This window comes from Ahaetulla prasina, chromosome 2 (assembly GCF_028640845.1).
Source record: "Ahaetulla prasina isolate Xishuangbanna chromosome 2, ASM2864084v1, whole genome shotgun sequence".
NCBI lineage: Eukaryota > Metazoa > Chordata > Lepidosauria > Squamata > Colubridae > Ahaetulla > Ahaetulla prasina.
The window spans coordinates 21,303,799-21,326,149 of NC_080540.1; the positions used below are offsets into that span (position 1 = coordinate 21,303,799).

General features: G+C 44.2%; 1 protein-coding gene across 1 annotated transcript in view; it reads left to right on the top strand.

The window, feature by feature from the left end:
- The first annotated feature begins 279 nt into the window (after positions 1-279).
- PLXNB1 (plexin B1) overlaps positions 280-22,351 on the top strand; it is a 175,224-nt gene continuing 153,152 nt past the window's right edge. The window contains exon 1 of the mRNA XM_058165649.1: positions 280-385. Coding sequence (XP_058021632.1) covers positions 327-385 — 59 coding nt within the window. The 5' untranslated portion in view covers positions 280-326. The remainder of the gene's footprint in view (positions 386-22,351) is intronic.

Genomic DNA, 22,351 nt, shown 5'->3' on the forward strand with positions numbered 1-22,351 from the left:
AAGCTAAAATGTGAACTAGTTTTGCAACTTAGTGTGTTGCATGCTAATATGAGTTGGTGGCTTTGTGTATTGTACAAACCCAGGCAAATAAGCGGAACAAGCCAAAGGTTTGGTTAACCATGGCATAGTGTCTTGTGTGAACACAACCACTTATGTTGTGACTAAGGGGTCATTATCCTTAGTGAGGACCTGCCTTTCCTGCTGGGTCCATAAGCAAGGGCTGATGATAGAGAAACAGGCCGTTCCCTTTACATTCTCCGTATTATTATGTTTTTACAGGGTGAATTGCATTGACTCAGAAGAGAAATGAAGTCCGGCCAGTCCCAATGGTGAGTACAATCGTGGGAAGATTCAACATGGCGTTGTCACTCAGAAGCAAAAGAAGGTGATTGGCCAGATTTAGGGATATGAATATTCAGGGATTGGGGCAGGTGGGGCAGGTCTTTCTGAAAGATATTCAGGGTGGGATCAATGTAAGATCCTTGGGCCGGAATAGTGTTTCCACTCAGTGTTTAGTCCTGATGTGTTCTCTAGATCAGGGGTCTCAAACCTTGGCAACTTTAAGACTTGTGGACTTCACAGCAAAATTGGCTGAGGAATTCTGGGAGTTGAAGTCCACATGTCTTAAAGTTACCAAGGTTGGAGCCCCCCTGCTCTAGATGCTGTGCACAACCAGTTCTCAACTTACGACCGTAGTTGAGCCCAGAATTAAAGTCATGGGTGGCAGCCGTTAAACTGGTCATCGTGTGACTGACCCGATTTACAGTTTTCTTTGCAGCAGCCATTAAGTAAATCTGTGGTCGTTAAGCGAACCTATTATCTGCAGTGTTCTTCTTTAGCACAAACTGGAAGTAAACGCCAGTTTGCAGCAAGGAACATGAGGCTGCTGCAACGGCCATAAAGGTGGGCCGGTTGCCGAGGGTCCAAAATGCAACTGTGCGACCATGCGGGGGAGGGAGGGTCTGTCAGAACTTATTTATTTATTTATTTATTTATTTATTTATTTATTTATTTATTTATTTATTTATTTATTATTTAGACTTTTATACCGCCCTTCTCCCGAAGGACTCAGCCAAATTAAAATATACAATCTACAATATTAAAACAACAAATTAAAATAACATATTATATAACGGCCGAAAAATTTAAAAGTTTAAATGTAAAACCGTCCAATTGACCCCAATAAAACACAGTACCCCAATTTAAAATTATTAAAATTCAGATTTCAGTATTTAAAAATTAAAAGTTAAAAATTAGGCCAGTCCCGCTTGGATGAACAAATACGTTTTCAATTCACGGCGAACTTCAAATCCAGAAGTATTTTTTGGGTGGGTGGGTGGGTTCCACTGTAACTTTGAATGATTTGCCTGAGACCATTCATCAATCAAGCACTAGTCAGAAGTGTTGACTCGATAAGAAAATAATGGTAGGTCTCTATCTGTAGGCCTGTAATGGAGAGGGTGCTTGTATGTGCATGCATAGCGGTGTGTTGATTCATCCACTTGAATTCCCTCTAGTGGAGCTCCTGAGTTCTTCTTCACAATCCCTACTGTGACATCTTCTTGGGGAAATTCATAATTCATAATAGAATTGGAAGGATCCTCGGAGGCCTTCTAGTCCAAGCAGGAAACCTATCACATTTCAAATTAAATAGTTGTCCAATCTCTTCTTTAAAATTTCCAATGTTGGAGCATCCACAACTTCTGGAGGCAAGCCGCTCCATTGGTTAATTGTTCTCGTTGTCAGGAAATTTCTCCTTAGTTCTAGGTTGCTTCTCTCCTGGATTAGTTTCCACTCGGGCTTTTATTCAGGAGAAAGAAAGAAGAAAACTGCACGGTTTCAACTTTCTTCCTCTTCTTGCAGCTTAGCAAAACAGCCAGGATGCGTAAGAAACTCATTTCCTTTCACAATGAGATGACTGAAAGAAAGTACAAATCTTTTTATTTTAATTATAGCAAGGTAAGGAACTAATTGAGAGTTGAAGACAATGGGGGGAAAGGAAAAGGAAAATGTCATGAATCCTGCAGACACTATTCAGCAGCTGCTCTTCCGGGAATACACACAAACGCACAATATAGGTAAAATAGTCAGACTCAGGATACAATAGCATAACTCATTAATTTAATGTAAGTCAGTAGAAACCTCCTGGTCTGCATCTACTTTCATGATTCCCTAGAACTATTTTATCCTGTTTCTCCACTCCTTCCCTAGAGAAGCCTTTTCTTCTGAATCCAGGGTGGGAAGAGATCCTTTCTCCTCACAGGATGGAGGGGGACAAATGTTTGAGACACAATGGAGTTTGCTCCACGCTCTTAAACAGTTCTTCAGAATTTGATTTTCTCAGCTCTTTTAGCTTCTGTCTGTTCTATTTTGGCAAATCCAGTCTGAGCTTCCCTTTTTTTTTTCTTTCTTTTTTTTAATTTACATTTATATCCCGCCCTTCTCCGAAGACTCAGGGCGGCTTACAGTGTATAAGGCAATAGTCTCATTCTATTTGTATATTTACAAAGTCAACTTATTGCCCCCCACAACAATCTGGGTCCTCATTTTACCTACCTTATAAAGGATATGTCGTGTCCCACTCCTCCGCTGACGGCCGGGTCAGGGAAATCCGAATCAGGTGTGCCTCTGCAGCTCTGCCCAAAGTCCTAGCAAAGTCCTCAGAGCAGGCAGGAGACCAGTAAGTGACTTCAGCAAGATAAGTTCGACTTTGCCTGACTCAGAGACTGCCAGAAAACAGATCCTTTATATAGGCCATGGGGTGTGGCTCCATGACTCAGCACTCATTAAGGCCTGCCCCTCCCTTCCTTCTGTTGCCTCCGCCTATCCAATCTTCTGATGCGAGGGTCACTCCAATCAGCTGTTGGAAGTAAACTTTCCTCAGGCTCACATGCTGTGGAGGAGGGGGAGGGGTCTAGCTGCTCCGTTTGCCTGGGCATGGAGCCAGGGCTGGGGCCGGGGGATGCTCCCTCCTCTGCAGCCTGCTTGGGCATGGAGCCAGGGCTGGGACCGGGAGGTGCCCCCTCCTCTGCAGCTTGTCTGGGCATGGAGCCAGAACTGGGGCCGGGAGGCATACATTCCTCCGTGTTCGGGAGCAGATAAGCAGACCCCGGCTGCAGTGAGAGCAGACAAGACACAACAGGATGGAAGGCTGAGTCAACCTTGGGCCGGGCTTGAACCTGCAGTAATTGCAGGCTGCTGTGTTCTAATAACAGGCTTCTTACCAGCCTGAGCTACCACGGCCCATATTCCCTATTGAGAAATCCTTTCAGGATGGGGATTTCTCACTACCCAGTACAAAACTAGTGGGTGCCATTCCCCACCCCCCACCCTCGTTCTTATTCCTTAAAGGTAAAGGTTCCCCTTGCACATATGTGCTAGTGCTAGTCCTTTCCGGCTCTAGGTGGTGGTGCTAATCTCCATTTCAAAGCCGAAGAGCCAGCACTGTCCGAAGACGTCTCTGTGGTCATGTAGTTGGCATGACTAAATGCCAAAGGCACACGGAACGCTGTTACCTTCCCACCAAAGGTGGTCCCTCTTTTTCTACTTGCATTTTTTACGTGCTTTCAAACTAATAGGTTGGCAGAAGCTGGGACAAGTAATGGGGGCTCACCCCGTTACGCGGCACTAGGGATTCAAACCGCTGAACTGCTGACCTTTTGATCGACAAGCTCAGCGTCTTAGCACTGAGCCACCTTGTCCCTTTCTTATTCCTTAGATAATTTGAATAACAGTTCATTGTGTGATATTGTTTTAGAGAAAAAGTCAGCAGGTAGCCAAGATACCACTATCCCCCACATTGGATATTTTATCCTAAAAATTGAAGAACCGTGAGATATTTCGGAAAAACTAAAAACGAAGTAGGAGTAATCCCTAAGTGTAGGGATTGATGTAACTGTCAATTTCAGGATAGTTTTTCTCTGTTTCACTGATCATAAGCTTGCTTCTCCACAAGTTTGCAAATGATAAAGGAGAATATTTGTAGCTCAAAGTTGAAATGAGGGATCCTTGGTGCTCTCTGAGCTTGGTTTGTTTTTATGCAGATGTTTCATTACCCAAACTAGGTAACATCATCAATGCTGGCATGTTACCTAGTTTGGATAATGAAACGTCTGCATAAAAACCATCGAGCTCAGAGAACACCAAGGACTCCTCAAGTTTGCACAAGTCATGCACATTTTTATGATTAAACAAATCATGGGTGGAATGTGGCCAGTGAAAAGAGAAAAAAATGGAAATGGATAATCACTGTAGATGACATGATGACATCAGATCCACAATAATATCAAGACACAGGAACATCATGGCTTCCTCTCTTGTTCTCCCCACCCGCCACATCAGAGATGACTATAAGTAAACAGGAAGAAATTCTCATTTACAACTCCCTCCATACAGGTAGTCCTTAACTTACGACCACAGTTGAAGCCCAAAATTTCTGTTGTTAAGTGAGATATTTGTTAAGTGAATTCTGCCCCATTTTACGGGCTTTGTTACCTCAGTTATTAAGTGAACCACTGCAGTAGATAAGTTAGTAACCCGACTGTTAAGTGAATCTGGCTTCCCCATTGGCTTTGCTTGTCAGAAGGTCGCGAAAAGTGATCACACGACTTTGGGACACAAATATGAACCAGTTGCCAAGCTTCTGAATTTTGATCACGGGAATGCTGGAAAGGTCATAACTGTGAAAAAAAGGTCAAGTCATTTTTTTCAGTGCCGGTTGAACGGCCACTAAACAAACTGTTGTATGTGGAGAAAGGAAATGAGAGGAACTCTTCTAATTCAACTGGTTTTGATCATACAATCATAGACTGTTTAAAAAAAAATCTACATGCCGCTTGTCTAAAGAAGAAGAAAAAGGAGTTGGTCATGAAGCAGGCTGTGATTCCAGCCAAGATGGCCGCACCCATGAGCTAATCCTTTACTCATTCAGTGGCTTACGGTCTTACCCATCTAGTTATAGACTGGGGCCATCCAGCTTTTGGGCTGCAACCAGGGGTGAAATCCAGCAGGTTCTGTCAGGTTCTGGAGAACCAGTAGCGGAAATTTTGAGCAGTTCAGAGAATTGGCAAATACCACCTCTGGCTGGCCCCAGAGTGGGGTAGGAATGGAAGTTTTGCAATATCCTTACCCCAGGAGTGGGGAGGGAATGGGGATTTTGCAGTATCCTTCCCCCAGGAGTGAGATGAGAATAGAGATTTTGCAATATCCTTCCTCCAGGAGTGGGGAGGGAATGGGGATTTTGCAGTATCCTTCCCCCAGGAGTGGGGAGGGAATGGGGATTTTGCAGTATTCTTCCCCCAGGAGTGGGGAGGGATGGGGATTTTGCAGCATCCTTCTCCTGGAGTGGGATGGGAATGGAGATTTTGCAGTATCCTTCCCCTGCCCCGCCCACCAAGCCATGCCCACAGTAAAAAAAATTGGATTTCACCACTGGTTGCAACTATGCAATAATACGTATTTTGGGTTGTGTCATTTTATCTACCAGGAAGTTTAATGTACATCATAATAACAGAGTGGAAGTGACCTTGGAGATCTTCTAGCTCAACCTTCTGGCCAGGCAGGAAACCCTATACCATTTCAGACAAATGGTTGTCCAATCTCTTCTTAAAAACTTCCAATGTTAGAGCATTCAAAATTTCTGGAGGCAAGTTGTTCCACTGATCAGTTGTTCTATCAGGAAATTTCGTTCTAGGTTGTTTCTCTCCTTTCTCTCACATTCTCGTTACCTCTAGGAAAACGTTAAATTCACTTTCTCTTTTCCCTCCAAGGTTGCCTGAACTACAGGTGTTCCACAGATTTCTGCCTTTCACTCTAACCGGTTTACCAGTGGTCGTTCCACCCTTGTCCGTGCATAGATCTCACCTATAGCAGGCAGGTACTAGTTTTTCTTTTGTTTTTGCATGGAAGATGGTGTGAAAAGGAAAATTATTGGTGATATTGCTGGGACCTTTTTTTTTGTGTGGATGAAGTTAAGTTGAATGTCACGTTATTGCTGATGAGGCAGTTCAATGCATCTCATGGTCTACAATGAACTAATTCAGTATTCATAATGCGGTACAGAATCATGGGGCTGGAAAGGACCTTGGAGATCTTGTCCTGGGAGTGTCAAACTCGATTTCATTGACGGCCGCATCAGGGTTGTGTTGGACCGTGGCCAGGGAGGTGTGGCCAGCTCGACATCACTCATGTCAGGGGCATCTGTGGTGGCCCAAGCGCTCTGCCAGTGAAAACGGGCTCCCGAGCTCCATTTTCGGCTGCGACGGTTTCCTGCAACCCTCTGTCAATGAAAATGGAGCTTGTGAGAGGATCCTGTGGCCCTCCTGAGCTCTGTTTTTGATGGCAGAGGCACCGCGGACTGGTCCTACGGTGCTAAGCACCCTGGCCCCTGGGCCTTGAGTTTGACACCCCTATTCTAGTCCAACTTCCCTGCACATGGCAGGTATTATCGATTCAGGGGTGTCAAACTCGCGTCGTCGTGCTGTCATCACCTGATGTATCGCAACTTTCCCCCCTTCTCTAAAGCGGGTGTGGGCGTGGCCAGCGTGTGATGCAAATGGCCCCCGGGCTGCAAGTTTGACAGCCCTGAGCCAGTCCCTTGCTGTGCCTCTATGGAAGCTCTGTTTGAGACATGTCTTATAGGCTGGATCTTGTGGCTTCTTTCATATTATTTCTTTATTTAGAAAATTTATAAGGCTGCCCAATTCCATTCATGCAGTAAAACTCCAGATACAAAACCCAATTATCACCCCCACTTCCCCCTCCCCCATGACAACAATCAAACTAACTAACTGATAGGCTCTGTATCGCACTGGGGTTCCAGGCTTGCTGGCAAAATCATCAGGGCCTGTCAAAAGAGTGTTAAGTGGGGGCCAATCGTATTTCTGTGGGGATGAGGTTCCACAGGAAGGGAAGGAGCCACCACGGAGTAGGCCCTTCTTCTTGGTCCCGCCAGACGGACCTTCTTAAGAGAGGAGACTCATAATATTCCCTGCCTCCCTGCTCTGGTGAGTTTGATATATATAACTGGGAAAAGAAAGTCCTTCAAATAACAAAGGACAATGCTGAAATATATAGGTAATGGCAGCATCTGCATAATGGAAACTGCCCTCATTTATTTATTTATTAAATTTATATGCCACCCATGCCAGTCACCCAAGCGACTCCAGGAGATTTAAAAAATGATAAAAAGATAAATATAAAAATAGTTAAAATCAATGAGATTTAAATAGAGACTAAAAACCAAGGGGATGGATGACACAGGTCTGAGTGTCTCCCTTCTCCTCCTCCTCCTCCTCCTCCTCTTCATCTTCAACTTTGTTTGCTGCAGGAAGACTGTGCCAGATGCTATTGTATACATCCGGTTCCCCCCCCCCCCAAACTTGGCAGTTTTAAGACGTGTGGATCAACTCCCAGAATTCCCCAGCCCTCATGCCCATAAATATAATACATTTTGCAATTTTTAATTGTAACAATTTGCTGTATAAAATAATTATGTTTAATTTGTAAAATAAAATGGTTTTCTTTTTAAAAAAAAGCAATATTAGTAAATTGTCTGGCAGCCCAGACTTTTGCTCTTCTAGGAAGGAAAACAGAAAGGGGAATTTTTTTAAACTGTATCTGTTTAAAAAGCAGGAAACCTTGTCTGCCACTGCATTTCAACATCTTGAATCCAGCATAGACAATTGGTCTAAGCAAACAGTAGAGTTATATTACAGTTGCACAGACATGGAAGCAACTGTTGATTAAGTCTTTTCCTACTTCCGTAAAGAGAAGGGTAGGAAGCTGGGCAGGATGCATCTGCATTTAATCGTTATAATGGCCAAGCTAACACACGCCGCAGCCTTTGCTGAAATTGCTATTTCTGCCTTGGTTCTTTATAAAGTAACTTAGCCAAGGGCAAAACTAGACACGTCACGGCCGGTGAAATGTAATGGTTAAGATCTTGGACCGGCACTTGGAAGATCCAAGTTCTAGTCCACCTTCAGAATTTTTCAGAGAGATTTTGGGCCAGCCCAGCTTTTCTCTTTTTGCCAAACCTACCTGTTGACTTCAGTTCATGAAGGAAAGAACCAGAGGTGAAATCCAATTTTTTTTACTTCTGGTTCTTTGGGCATGTCTTGGTAGGCGTGGTGTGGCTTGGTGGGCGTGGCTTGGTAGGCGTGGCAGGAGAAGGATACTGTAAAATCTTCATTCCCTCCCTACTCCAGGGAAAGGATACTGCAAAATCTCCATTCCCTCCCACTCCTGGGAGAAGATATTGTAAAATATCCATTCCCACCCCACTCTGGGGCCAGCCAGAGGTGGTATTAGCTGGTTCTCTGAACTACCCAAAATTTCTGCTACCGGTTCCCCAAACTACTCAAAATTTCCACTACCGGTTCTCCGAACTACTCAAAGTTTCCGCTACCAGTTCTCCAGAACCTGTCAGAACCTGCTGGAAAGAACCAGTGTGACTCAACAGAGTATGGATGCCAAGGCCGGACAGCCGCAGAATATGTATCCCTCCCAAAGGCTGATTAATTGTAGTGCCCAAATCTTGTTAACAGCTGCAGAAATTTGCTTTAACGACTTGGAAAAAAGGGTCGTAAAAGGGGGGGGGGCAAATTCACTTAACAACTGACTTGCTTAGCAATGGAAATTTTTTGGATCAGTTGTGTTTGTGAGTCGAGGACTACATGTATTCAGCAATGACCTTGATGTACATCAGTGGAAGGAAGGGATCCCAAATAGAGTCACTTTTTTAAAATTTTCATTGCTGCAGTGAGCCTGATGGTTGGAATAAAATCGTGATACATGTGTCCTAAAAAGGCTGCTGTGTGCTTTTGTGCTATCTAAGGCTTCTCTCTGTTGGTATTGTGGAAACATGACCAAAGCAGGAGAGAGCTGCCAGAACTGAAAGCTGAGTTTAGAAAACGAGAGGTCAAGAAAACGTGATCAAAAGCATCTGAGTGGGTGTCTATATAAAGTAGAAATTAGAATTTCAGGATTGTTTAGTCTGCAGCACACAAGAGGTAGAACCATGCTGTTTGTTTTAATAGCAGAAAGTTATTCATAGGACAGCCTGCTTCTTTCGCTTCTAAGAGAGGAAAAAAGCATCTGGACAGCGGGAGGAAGAGGAAGATTTATTTTTTAGCATCTAATTGGGAAGTAAAGGGTAAGCAGCCTATTTTAATATGTGTCAGCCTCTGCCAGATCGTACTCACAATGAAATGTTTTTTGTTTCCTCGTGAAAAAGACTTCCTGCTAAATAATAGCCATGGTTTTTGCCAAGCTGTAGCTCTTCACGTGTGCTTGACTTCATCCTATTAGCCATGCTGACCGGTCCCATCTGGAGAGCTCTGAATCACAGTTTTGCATTCACACATCATGCTAAGGCATAAATGAGCTTTGCTTAAGGGTTCTTATGCTTTAAGAAACCTAGTCGGGTTTGTCTTCCCGTTAGGAATTCTTAAGGGTCACGAATTTGACCCTCAGAATGTCTCCAGAAGTTGCTATTTGCATGTGATAGATGGGAAATTATAGAATAGAATAGAATAGAATAGAATAGAATAGAATAGAATAGAATAGAATAGAATAGAATAGAATAGAATTTTTTTATTGGCCAAGTGTGATTGGACACACAAGGAATTTTTCTTGGTGCATAGGCTCTCAGTGTACATAAAAGATACGTTCATCAACAATTCTAAGGTACAACACTTAATGATAGTCATAGGGTACAAATAAGCAATCAGGAAACAATATCAATATAAATTGTAAGAATACAAGCAACAAAGTTACAGTCATATAGTCATAAGTGGAAGGAGATGGGTGATGGGAACGATGAGAAGATTAATCAATAAATATAATATATAATAAATATAAAAAATAAAATTACAGGTATAGTCCTCAACTTACAACCATTTGCATAGTGACCGTTTGAAGTTACAACGGCACTGGAAAAGTGACTTATGCTTGTTTTTCACCCTTACGATCATTGCAACATCCCCATGGTCAGAGAAGCAAAATATGGATGTTCAGCAATTCGTTCCAGTGTCCTGGAATCATATGACCACTTTTTGCAACCTTTTAACAAAGTCAGTGGGGAATCCCCACTGACTTAACAGCAGTGATTCATACAACGATGTGGCAAAAAAGGTCGTAAAATGGTACAAAACTTACTCAGCAACAGCAATAGCACTTAGACTTATATACCGCTTCACAGTGCTTTACAGCCCTCTCGAAGCGGTTTTACAGAGTCAGCCTCTTGCCCCCAACAATCTGGGTCCTCATTTTATCCACCTCGGAAGGATGGAAGGCTGAGTCAACCTTGAGCTGGTCAGGATCGAATTGCTGCTGGTAGCCGGCTGTCAGCAGAATTAGCCTGCGGTATTACATTCTAACCATTGTGCCACCATGGCATTAACAAATGTCTCACTTAGCAAACAGAAATTTGGGCTTAATTGCGGTCGTAAGTCGTGGACTACCTGCATTCAACATCACCAGCATGCTACTGAAAAGCCAGATGCACAGCATGAGTTGTAAATTTTCCAGTTGTGGCTTAGTTGAAATCTAGCGGTGGTATCCATGCTATCTCCCTGTTTCCATCACAACACTGCAGTGTGGCAGTGCAAATTCTGCTCTCACTCTGAGGCATGCATCTAGTATTGCATTGCATGCAGAAAAAAGACTGGGATTACAGCAAGACACTGCAAGGCTGTTTGCTTCAGTCTGATTCCTCCTTTGTCTCCTCACAGACAGTAATGTGGGGGGAGAGCTCTGAAGGAGCTCTCGTCTTGGGAGAAAAGTTTTAAATTCAGGCACAACTTGCTTGACAACTGCCTTACTTAGCAATGGAAATTCTGATCCCAATTGTGGTCGTAGGTTGAGGACTACCCTGAAAATAAGATTTCCCCAGATAATAAGGCCAATCAGGCTTTTGAGCGCATGTGCTAAAATAAGCCCTCCCCCCAAAATAAGCCCTTCCCCAAAATATTTAAACGCATGCACAGCCGGTCCCCACCATTTCCTCTGGTTGCTTGCCATGCAAACAACACGAGGTGAGGAGGCGAGGCCGGGGAGGGGAAGGGAGGGGGAAACATGCCCCATGCACCCCACATGCCCATACCTAACTGCCGGTCCCACAACCCTAGCCACCGTGCCCCTTCTGTCACGCTAATGGCTGCCTCAAAAGCCATTAGCAAAGAACAGGGAGGCAATGGCGACAGGACATCCGGTTGCAGCGGCGTGGCCGGGTTGACGGCATGGTGCAGAGTCTTGGGAAGCATGGCTGGAAGTGTGTGCAAGAACTCGGGCAAACAGCTGATGAGCGGCTGTATTAGCAGCAGTCATGAGGTGACCATGCTCGTCGCCTCCTGCACCTCAAAAATAATAAGACCTCCCTGAAAATAAGGCCAAGCACTTATTTTGGAGGTCAAAAGAAAATAAGACCCTGTCTTATTTTCGGGGAAACACGGTACCTATATTACATTGTGCTTAATTTTTAGTTTTCTTGTATATTCATTCATTCATTCATGCATTCATTCTCCTAGCCCTGTTTTTTTTTTCCCTGAGGGAAACCCCTAATAGGTTTCTCTATGGCTTGATATATCTCCTGGTCCAGAAAAATATCCCAATTCACCCCACATGGTTGTTGTTTTGGGGAAAATAGGAGGAGGAATACTTTGGCCACCTAATGAGAAGGAAGGACTCACTGAGGACAAAAGAAGAAGGGGACGGCAGAGAATGAGGTGGCTGGATGGAGTCACTGAAGCAGTCGGTGTGAGCTTAAATGGTCTCCGGGGGATGGTAGAGGACAGGAAGGCCTGGAGGAAAGTTGTCCATGGGGTTGCAATGGGTCAGACACAACTTCACAACTAACAACAACAAGGAGGAGGAAATAGCAATAGCACTTAGACTTATATACCGCTTCACAGTGCTTTTTACAGCCTTCTCTAAGCGGTTGCCAGCCTATGGCCCCCAACAGTCTGGGTCCTCATTTTACTGACCTCGGAAGGATGGAAGGCTGAGTTAGCCTTGAGCCGGTGAGAATCGAACTGCCAAATTGCTGGCAATCGGCAGTCAGGAGATTTAGCCTGCAATACTGCATTCTAACCCTTGTTAGAAACCGGCATGAAATATTTCCCCCTTCTGTTTGTAGCTCCTGTGACTACTGCAATGGGATGATAAAGCTTTGAGGTCATTGCTTATTGTCTGTTAGTGCCACTCCTTGTCTCTCTCACGAGCATTTATTCCTGTGATGCTGAGCCTTAAATTCCTGTTCGGAGTGCCTCATCCTTCAAACTCTACGAGGCTTTGCCACCTCTAAGCTTTCTCACTTCGTACCTTTGCCTGGAGACCTTTTCTCACCCGCTTCAACCAAAGGTCTTGTAGTCTCTGGAATGTGTGCTGCCTTTCTCCTTGCTTCTCCTTTCGTAATAATTACAGGATGCTCCCTAATGATAGAGGGGCTTATCAGAAACCCTGATTTGCCTGGGAGTGTTTCGAGATCGCCCGGAGACCAGACTGCTTTCCAACAAAGTCTTAGAAAGTAGACTTGTACAGAATTGCGAAGGGGAGCACAGGTTTCATAATCCATCCCAATTCACTCCTCCTGTGCCTGGGGGCCTCTAAAGGAGGGTGGGATTTCCTATCTGTCAATACTTGCTCTGCTTTCACTTCTTCAGATGCAAAGAGGAGCAAGTTTTGAAGGAACACTATGAAGCCCATTGTCATTCCCCCCCCCCACAAAGGACTGAAGAACAAAATAGTCCCCAGCTATATAAAGTTTGGGAAACCTGTTGAGGACTAGACACGTTTATAAAATTATCTTGAGACATATGGCAGGTTGTGGAATGCGGAGTGTTGCGGGTTGTTTCTAGATTTACGCATTACAAGTAAGTTACAAAACGGGAGAGAGGGGAATATTTGTGGTTTTCGGGGTTGAAATAAGGGTTCCTTGGTGCTCTCTGAGCTTGGTTGTTTTTTTTGCAGATGTTTCATTACCCAAACTAAGTAACGTCATCAAGTACCATGTGGTTTCATGCTTTCAACTTGATGGTTTTCTGCAAATCCAGCCAGTGTACTCTAAACCATGTTTTATGGCTTGATGGGTAAAAAAATAGTTGTGGTGGTTTATTCAGTGAACAGTGGAGGAAGCAAGCCAAGCTTAGTATAGCGTTTTTGGTGTCAATGGATGTGCAAACATTCAGTATCATGAAATTGCAAACTGCTGCACAATCATGTTCAAGGGGATACATCATTTTCTTTAGCATTTCTATTTGCAGGTGAGACGCCTGCCTTAGCGCTTTCTCCCTCGTAAATGTCTTCCAGAGATTAAATATATGTAAAAGTTCAGTTATTCTTCCATCGCAGGCGGTGGCCCTTCTCTAGAATAGAGGAAAGAGATCGTGGCTGGCATGGATCTTGAGTGAGGGTTTTGACTGCACTGGAACCTACTTTAGAAGGGCAGCCACAAAGCAGATGTCATTTGTCTTACAGGCCATCTTCAGGCTTAAAATAGCCAGAACCAAACCTAAGATGAAGGTGGGCTTTTCAGACAGGGTGGGCTAATTATGTACATCAAAAGCCCTCATGTTAAAAGGGAAACATGCATCAGAAGACAGTTGATGAGAAGGTTAGGGGGGGGAAATGCTGTTGTTGGAATTTATGAAGGACTGTAATCCAGTTCAATTGGGTAGTTCTTCATTTTGGAACTAAAATCTTTCCTCCCTTTTTTCCTTGTTGAAGCTTCACAGAGTTCTTGTTTTACAAAAGCAGGAACAAAATACAAGTAGTACTTACGGGACCGCCTGCTGTTACCTCATGCCTCCCACTGACCCGTTAGCTCACACAGAGAGGGCCTTCTCAGGGTGCCGTCCGCCAAACAATGTCGGCTGGTGGCCCCCAGGGGTAGGGCCTTCTCTGTAGGAGCTCCTACGCTCTGGAACGAACTTCCCCCGGGTTTATGCCAAGTGCCTGATCTTCGGACTTCTTGCCGTGAGCTGAAAATGCACCTATTTATTCAAGCGGGACTGGCTTAAAGGTTTTATTAAATTTTAATTGGGGTTATTATTTTAGGGTTTTAAATTTTTAAATTTCAGCCATTTTTGTAATATGCTCGGTTTTAAGTTTCTGTTTTAAATGTGAATATTGTGGGTTTTTTAATTTTTGGCTGTACACCGCCCTGAGTCCTTCGGGAGAAGGGCGGTATAAAAATCTAATAAATAAAATAAATAAATAAGTAGTCCTTGACTTAGGACCGCAGTTGGGACTGGACATCTGGTTTTTAAGTTATTACGGTTTTAAGTGGAGGTGCCCATGTGACCGGAAGTGTTTTTATGACACTTTTCACCATGTTGTTAAGCAAACACAGGAGTTGTTAAGTAAAGGCAGTGATTGTTAAGCAAACTCTATGATCATTAAGTGAATCTGTTCACTCAAATGGCCTTTTTTGCCAGAATCTGGCAAAAAAAACAAAAAAAAACACCTATTGTGAATCACAGGAATGTAACTGTGGAACACTGCAATGGATTGTAAAAGTGACCAGTTGCCAAATTCCTCACGTGTGGTCAAGTGACCATGGAGGTGAGGGGTGGTGGCATGACCAATTATGACAATCGGGGGTGCTTTATTTCTTTGTTTATTGTAAACATGAGCAGATGTTAAGCAAGCGTCCTGTATAAGAAAATCTTCATTATGTATGCAGGTCAAATAAGATTTCAAAACATGGCATGATAAAGAATGCCAGTCAATCAAAAGTGTTTTTTAAAAAAAAAATAGAGTTCATTATGCAATAAATTGTGTACCAATTAGTTCTTACAGGGGATTCAGAGGGAAATACTACTTTTGCAAGGATATAAATGACCAGCCAATATAGAAGCTGTAACAAATCCTTTTAGGCTACACAATTATGAGAAGTCAATCACAGTTTTCTTTTTCATTTGCTGAGTTGGGAAGATAAACTTCCACCACTAACTTCCTGTTTCTCTTCAGCAGTAAAAACTCTGGAGACCTTCCGTATTTGGTTGCTATCTCCTCATTCGCCAGCCACTTTCATATCTAATTTGATTAGTTATTTATTCTTTCCCTGCTGGCATTGACACCTATTCTCTTGCATAATGCGGCAAAAATTGCAGGGAACTCACAGCTTTTATAGGTAACGTGAACCTTAACAGCTAGGAAGCCCAAATGCATATAGGTCTTTTGGGAATGCTGTAAGGGAGGCTGGGCCTCAGCCAAATATGGCATACTAGAGGCCGCTGACCTACAAGCATCACTGACCATTGGTCATGCTGGCTGGGCTGTGGATATTTTAGTTCAGTGACAAGAATCCCCTGGTGGTTTTTTTGTCAATGAAATAGACAGCAGATGCTCTCCTTTGCATTCTAAAACAGAATTTCTGTAACAACCAGGATGGAAGAGACTTTTGAGTTCAGATTCTCACCCAAGCCTGACTTTCTGGATGGGGGGAGAGGGACCAGCCCAGTGTGTGCATTTTGGTGCGGGAGAAGTTCCCTGAGGATGGACTCCCACATGAGTCTGAAGATTCGGAAAACTAAACTCTGGTCCTGATGACCGATACAGATTGGATCACGCAACATTATCCTGGGACACTTATTGTTGTTAGTTGCGGAGTCGTGTCCGACCCATCGCAACCCCATGGACAACTTTCCTCCAGGCCTTCTTGTCCTCTACCATCCCCCAGAGACCATTTAAGCTCATGCCGGTGGTTTCAGTGACTCCATCCAGCCACTTCGTTCTCTGTCGTCCCCTTCTTCTTTTGCCCTCAATCTTTCCCAGCATTGGGCTCTTCTCCAGGGAGTCCTTCCTTCTCATTAGGTGGCCAAAGTATTTCAGTTTCATCTTCAGGATCTGGCCTTCTAAAGAGCAGTCAGGGTTGATCTCCTCTAGGACTGACCGGTTTGATCGCCTTGCAGTCCAAGGGACTCGCAGGAGTCTTCTCCAGCACCAGAGTTCAAAGGCCTCGATTCTTTGGCACTCAGCCTTTCTTATGGTCCAAATTTCACAGCCATACATTGCAACTGGGAAAACCATAGCCTTGACTATACACAGTTTTGTTGGCAGGGTGATATCTCTGCTTTTTCGTATGCTGTCCAACTTTGCCATAGTTTTCCTCCTCAGGAGCAAGCATCTTTTAATTTCTTGGCTGTAGTCCCCATGTGCGGTGATCTTGGAACCCAGGAAAATAAAATCTGTCACTTCCTCCATTTCTTCCCCATCTATCTGCCAGGAATTGAGAGGACCGAGAGCCATGATCTTAGTTTTCTTAATGTTGAGTTTAAAGCCAACTTTTGCACTCTCCTTCTTCACCTGCATCAAGAGGCTCTTTAGTTCCTCTTCGCTTTCTGCCACTTATATTCACCTTCAATCATGATATGTATAATGCAGTTGGCACCTTACAGAAAGGACAAGTTTTTTAAAACGTCAATTCATGTATTTTTAAAAAATATCTTTGTCCCAATGATTTTATCCATTCTCTACTTTCTTGCTGGGTACTAACTTGATGTTGACTACAGAGTCTTGTAGAGGCTCAAGAATTCTCATTGAGTATATCGGGCAGCAACTCGGTGCCCTCCACATATGGGCTAGAAACCAAGAGACTGTGAGCTATAGCCCCATCTTAGGCATGTAAACTGGCTGGGTGACGGGCTGGTCCCTCTCTCCCAGTCCAGGATGTCTGGCTTGGTGAGGAACTGGTTGGTCAATTTCTGTTGCAATCCATTGATCAAACACTAGGTTGATCTGAAAAAAATAGATCATCCACTTGCAGGGAAAACACGAAGAAGAAGAAGAAAAATGAAATGAACATTACGGGTAGTCCTTGAGTTACAACCACAATTGAGCCCAACATTTACTGTATGTTGCTAAGCAAAACATTTCTTAAGTGAGTTTGCCCCATTTTACGACTTCTCTTGCCACAGTTGTTAAGTAAATCATTGCAATTGTTCAGTTAGTAACTTGGGTGTTAAGTGAATCTGGGTTCTCCTTTGACTTTGCTTGTCAGAAGGTTGCAAAATCTGATCACATGACCCCAGGATCATGTGGACCAATTGCCAAGCATCTGAATTTGGATCATGTGTGAAAAACGGTCATAAATCACTTTTTTTCAGTGCCGTTGTAGCTTTGAAGGGTCACAAAATGAACTGTTGTAAGTTGACTACCTATACTTAATTTTTTTTTTTTAAACTGCTAAGTCTCATGAGATGTTGGTCAGTCTCAAGAGATTTTAGCCTTCTTTTTTCCTATTCTCAGTTTTGTTCTTGCACTTCGACGGTATGATTGTGGAACATATGTTGAGATTTAAACGATAAAAGCACACGTCCTATGCTCAAACCAAAAAAGCTACATGATAGTTAGCATGGACATACGAACCAGTGGTGAAATGTAAAATTTGTTACTACCGGTTCTGTGGGTGTGGTTTGGTTGGGGGGGGGCAACTTTTTTTTTTTTACTTTTAAAAACATTTTTTCTACAACCTCTTCAGCCGAAGTGGTTGTAAAAAATGCTTTTAAAAGGCTCCTCTGACGATCTCAGCTGAGTTGCCTGATCGCCAGAGGCTTTTCTTTTCTTTTAAAAGCATTTTTTCGGCGGAAGAAAAAATGCTTTTAAAAGTAAAAAAAAAAAAAACCTCTGATGATCGCACGGCTCAGCTGGGCATGAGGGGGGGGCAGGGATTTTTACTACCGGTTCTCTGAACCACCCGCCCCCCATCGCTACCGGATCGGGCGATCCGGTCCGAACTGGGAGCATTTCACCCCTGATACAAACACAATCTGGGACTTGCTGTTCCAGCTCATTTGGATGATGCCAAGATGGCACAGGATGGGTTCCTACGTCTCCTTAATATGATTATGCTTGCATTTGATTAAAAGTTTGATTTATCCATTGAAGATTTTCCAATGTTTTTTCTTCTCTTCCCATATTAATTTTTTTGAAGCTGGACTTTGCACATTTGGCAGAATTCAATTTTTTTTTTTAGCTTACTATAGGGTCTTCCCTGTAGTGTAATGAGGATAAGCCCTTCTCTGGCATTAGGCCAAATTGTCAGCTTTTTGCATGTTATGGAGGTCATTATTTCTTTGTCTTTGTCCACTGTCTTTTACATTTCCCCTCCTTGGGCTCAAATTTTTCATGAATCCAGCCAGCATATTTTCCACATGGACCTTCAAATGTGTAATTGAAATATGGAATAGTATTGGATGTCTGCAACTTTTTGCAAAGCCTCCTGCCGACTTTTGTTCAAAGTTGTTTTCTTGTCGCTTTATATCCCTTTCACGTGAAAACGTTGCTGCCTGACATAGATTTTTCAATGATTTTGTTTTTAGAGCTCTTGTATGCTAGTTACAGTTGAGAAATGCTGTGACTGGAGCGTTGATCTGCTCTAGACTGAGAATCAATCTTATTTTATACAGTAATCTAAAAGTAGGTACTCCTTCTCTGCCAGCTGTGTCCCTCTGGATTCTACAAATGTCCAACAAACCAAACTTTGCACAAAAGAATTAAGGGACACATCAGGATTTAGAAACAGGACAAAAATAATGTCAGAGCATTTTAATTTCCCAGGATATTTGCATTGCAGATCTTAAATTAGTAAAAACAAACAAGCACAGATTCCAGCACAATTGAGTGAGAAATTAAATTCAGGTACATCAAAAAGTTTTGGACCATCTCCACAAGCACAATGAGTTTTTAACATAAGATACACCTCGACTTACAACCAAAATGGAGCTGAAAATTTCTGTTGCTAAGCAAGACGCAGTGGTGGGATTCAGCCAGTTCGCACCACTTCAGGTTGTTAACTTTCTGAGCAATTTGGCAAACTGGTTGTTGGAAGAAATCATTAGGGCAGAGAATTTTTATTTATTTATTTATTTATTTAATCATATTTTTATACCACCCTATCTCCCAAGGGACTCAGGGCGGTTTACAGCCAAGTAAAAAATACACATAAATACAAGTTAAAACCCCAATTTAAAAAACTTATTAAATACGGCCGAATATTAAAACCCCAATAAAATAGTAAAAACCCCATTAAAACCAAATTTAAAATTTAAAATTCTAGTCCAGTCCTGCAGATAAAAGATGTGTCTTAAGCTCGCGGCAAAAGGTTCGAAGGTCAGGAAGTTGGCGAAGTCCTGGGGGAAGTTCGTTCCAGAGGGTGGGAGCCCCCACAGAAAAGGCCCTTCCCCTGGGCGTCGCCAGCCGGCACTGCCTGGCTGACGGCACCCTGAGGAGTCCCTCCCTGTGAGAGCATATGGGTCGATGGGAGGCAATCGGTGGCAGTAGACGGTCCCATAAGTATCCCGGCCCAATGCCATGGAGCGCTTTAAAGATAATTACCAAAACCTTGAAGCGCACCCGAAAGGCCACAGGTAGCCAGTGCAGGAGAGGTGTCACATGGGAGCCACGAGGGGCTCCCTCTATCACCCGCGCAGCCGCATTCTGGACCAACTGGAGCCTCCGGGTGCTCTTCAAGGGGAGCCCCATGAAGAGAGCATTGCAGTAATCCAGACGAGATGTCACAAGGGCATGAGTGACCGTGCATAGGGCATCCCGGTCTAGAAAGGGGCGCAACTGGCGAACCAGGCGAACCTGGTAAAAAGCTCTCCTGGAGACGGCCATCAAGTGGTCTTCAAAAGACAGCCGTCCATCCAGGAGAACGCCCAAGTTGCGCACCCTCTCCATTGGGGCCAATGACTCGCCCCCAACAGTCAGCCGCGGCTGCAGGGGTGCCGGTATCCACAGCCACTCTGTCTTGGAGGGATTGAGCTTGAGCCCATCCAGACCCGTACGGCTTCCAGACACCGGGACAGCACTTCGATAGCTTCATTGGGGTGGCCCGGTGTGGAAAAGTACAGCTGAGTATCATCAGCGTACAGTTGCTACCTCACACCGAAACCACTGATGATCTCACCCAACGGCTTCATATAGATGTTGAACAGGAGGGGTGAGAGAATCGACCTCTGCGGCACCCCACAAGTGAGGCGCCTTGGGGTCGACCTCTGCCCTCCCGTCAACACCGTCTGCGACCGATCAGAGAGATAGGAGGAGAACCACCGATAAACGGTGCCTCCCACTCCCAATCCCTCCAACCGGTGCAGCAGGATACCATGGTCGATGGTATCAAAAGCCGCTGAGAGGTCTAATAGGACCAAGGCAGAGGAATAACCCCTGTCCCTGGGGTTATCTTGTCCTAGGTGTTAAATGAATCACTGCAGTTGCTAAGTTAGTAATATAGATGTAAAAGTGATTCAGGCTTGCCCGTTGACTTGGCTTGTCATAAGGTTGCAAAAGGTGATCACATGACTCCGGGACATTGCAGCCAACATAATTATGAGCATTTGCCAAGTGGCCGAATTTTGATCATGGGATTGTGGAACTTGAAAAAGTCATAAAAATTGTGAGAACCGGTCATAAGTCACTTTTTTCAGTGCTGTTGTATCCTCGAACAGTATTACAGCATTAATTGTAATTGTATTACGATTATTATTTATTTGTTGGGTTCCTATCCTACCTTTATTTGTACAACTTAAAATGGCTTGCATCATGTTCCCTCCTCCTATTTTCCAACCCAACTGTGCGGTGGATTATGCTGAGAGAGAGGAACTGCCCCCCCCCCAAATCATCCAGCTAGCCTCCCTGCCTAAGGTGGGAGTGTAACTCTTTTGACAGATTTACAGAGTTGAAAGGGGCCTTGAAGGTCATCTAGTCCAACCCCCCCCCCCCACCCAAGCAGGAGACTCTACACCAGTAGTGAAATGCAGCCGGTTCTATCCGGCTTGGGGGAACCGGTAGCGCCGGTGGTGGGAGGCTCCACCCACCCACCTGGACGTCATCACGTCCCATTTTTGATGCTCTGTGCATGTGCAGAAAGTCCTTCTTTCCGCGCACTCCCATTTGCGAACCTGTAGCGAAGATAAGTGGATTTCACCCCTGCCCTACACCACTTCTGATAAATGTCAGTCAGTCTCTTCTTGAAAGCTTCCAGTGATGAAGCTCCCACAACTTCCAAGAGCAAGCTGTTCAATTGGTTGATTGTTCTCGCTGTCAGAAAATTTTTCCTTATTTCTAGGTTGAATCTCTCCTTGATCAGTTCCCATCCATTACTCCTTGTCGGGCCTTTGGGTGCTTTGGAAAATAGCATGACCCTCTCCTCTCTATGGTAGCCCCTCAAATATTGGAAGACTGCTATCATGTCTCCCCTGGTCCTTCTCTTCACTAGACTAGCCATGCCCAGTTCCTGCAAACATTCATGGTATGATTTAGCCTCCAATCCCTATCTCCTCTTCATCTCCTGCTTCCTGCTCCAGCACCTTAACTATCACACCATCCAGCTACAACTCCTTCGTCATTGACAATACATAAGGTGCTTGTAATCTGGGTGACATGCAATCTGTGTCTCCATAATCACCCGACCTTCTCCCCTTCTCTCTCACCCCCAGTCCACCTCAAATCCTGCATCAGTTTAGCTCCCTCTGTTGCATCTGATGAAATGAATTGCAGCTCCAAAGGCTTACGTGTTTTGATCGAAGGAAAAGGTCTATCCTGACTCCTCCTGATCTTAGGACTGATCATGAGGAAAAAGTAACAGCAGTGTTTTAGGAAATGGGGTGGGGGGAGGGCGTGAAATGGGCTGGGGCGGTGGGGAGGGAAGAGGGTGATCTGACCAAAATGCAAGGCAGCAGTGAAAGAGCCAATGTGATGTTTCTATGAGCAGGAACCGGGGGATTACCTGTTATATAAACATATGATTCATCTAGCCAAAGGGGAGTTGTTGGGAGGCTCCAGATCTTCCACCGGCAGCCAGATTGCTTTTCTGTGGCCCCCAGAGCCCATCCAACAACAACTACTGAAAATCAGCCTGACATTTTGATGGAGCAAGTCCAAGAATGTTTTAATGTAGGTCTCACAATGGGCAATTTGCCTCCCCAGATGTTCTCTTTAACCTTGGAAAAATCTCAAAAGTTTACTTCTTATGCCTGGCTTGGTGCTGCCCCCTTGGCATGGTTGCCACAATTGCCAGATTTCCACACTGCCATTCTGGCTCACTTAGTAGATTGCCCCTCACCTCCTAACCCCCAATTTCCCTTCTCAGGCCTGTCCTGTCCTGGCCAGGCAGACATCATTCCAAGAGAAACGTCTGTTTCCTCCATCAGCTCCCTGAACAAAGAAACTGAACCAAAGCCACTATCACCCTCTTCTCCCAGTCGGGGAAAACGGCCGTCAGGACTGGGGTTATTTCTTCTCGTTGCTGATTGGACCGAGTCTTTTAAATTGAAGTTTGTGGTCCCCGCCTCCTCTTGTTTCCCTCCAGCTTTTTCGACTCGGTTTTTGCTAGGACCGGAGCGTTATT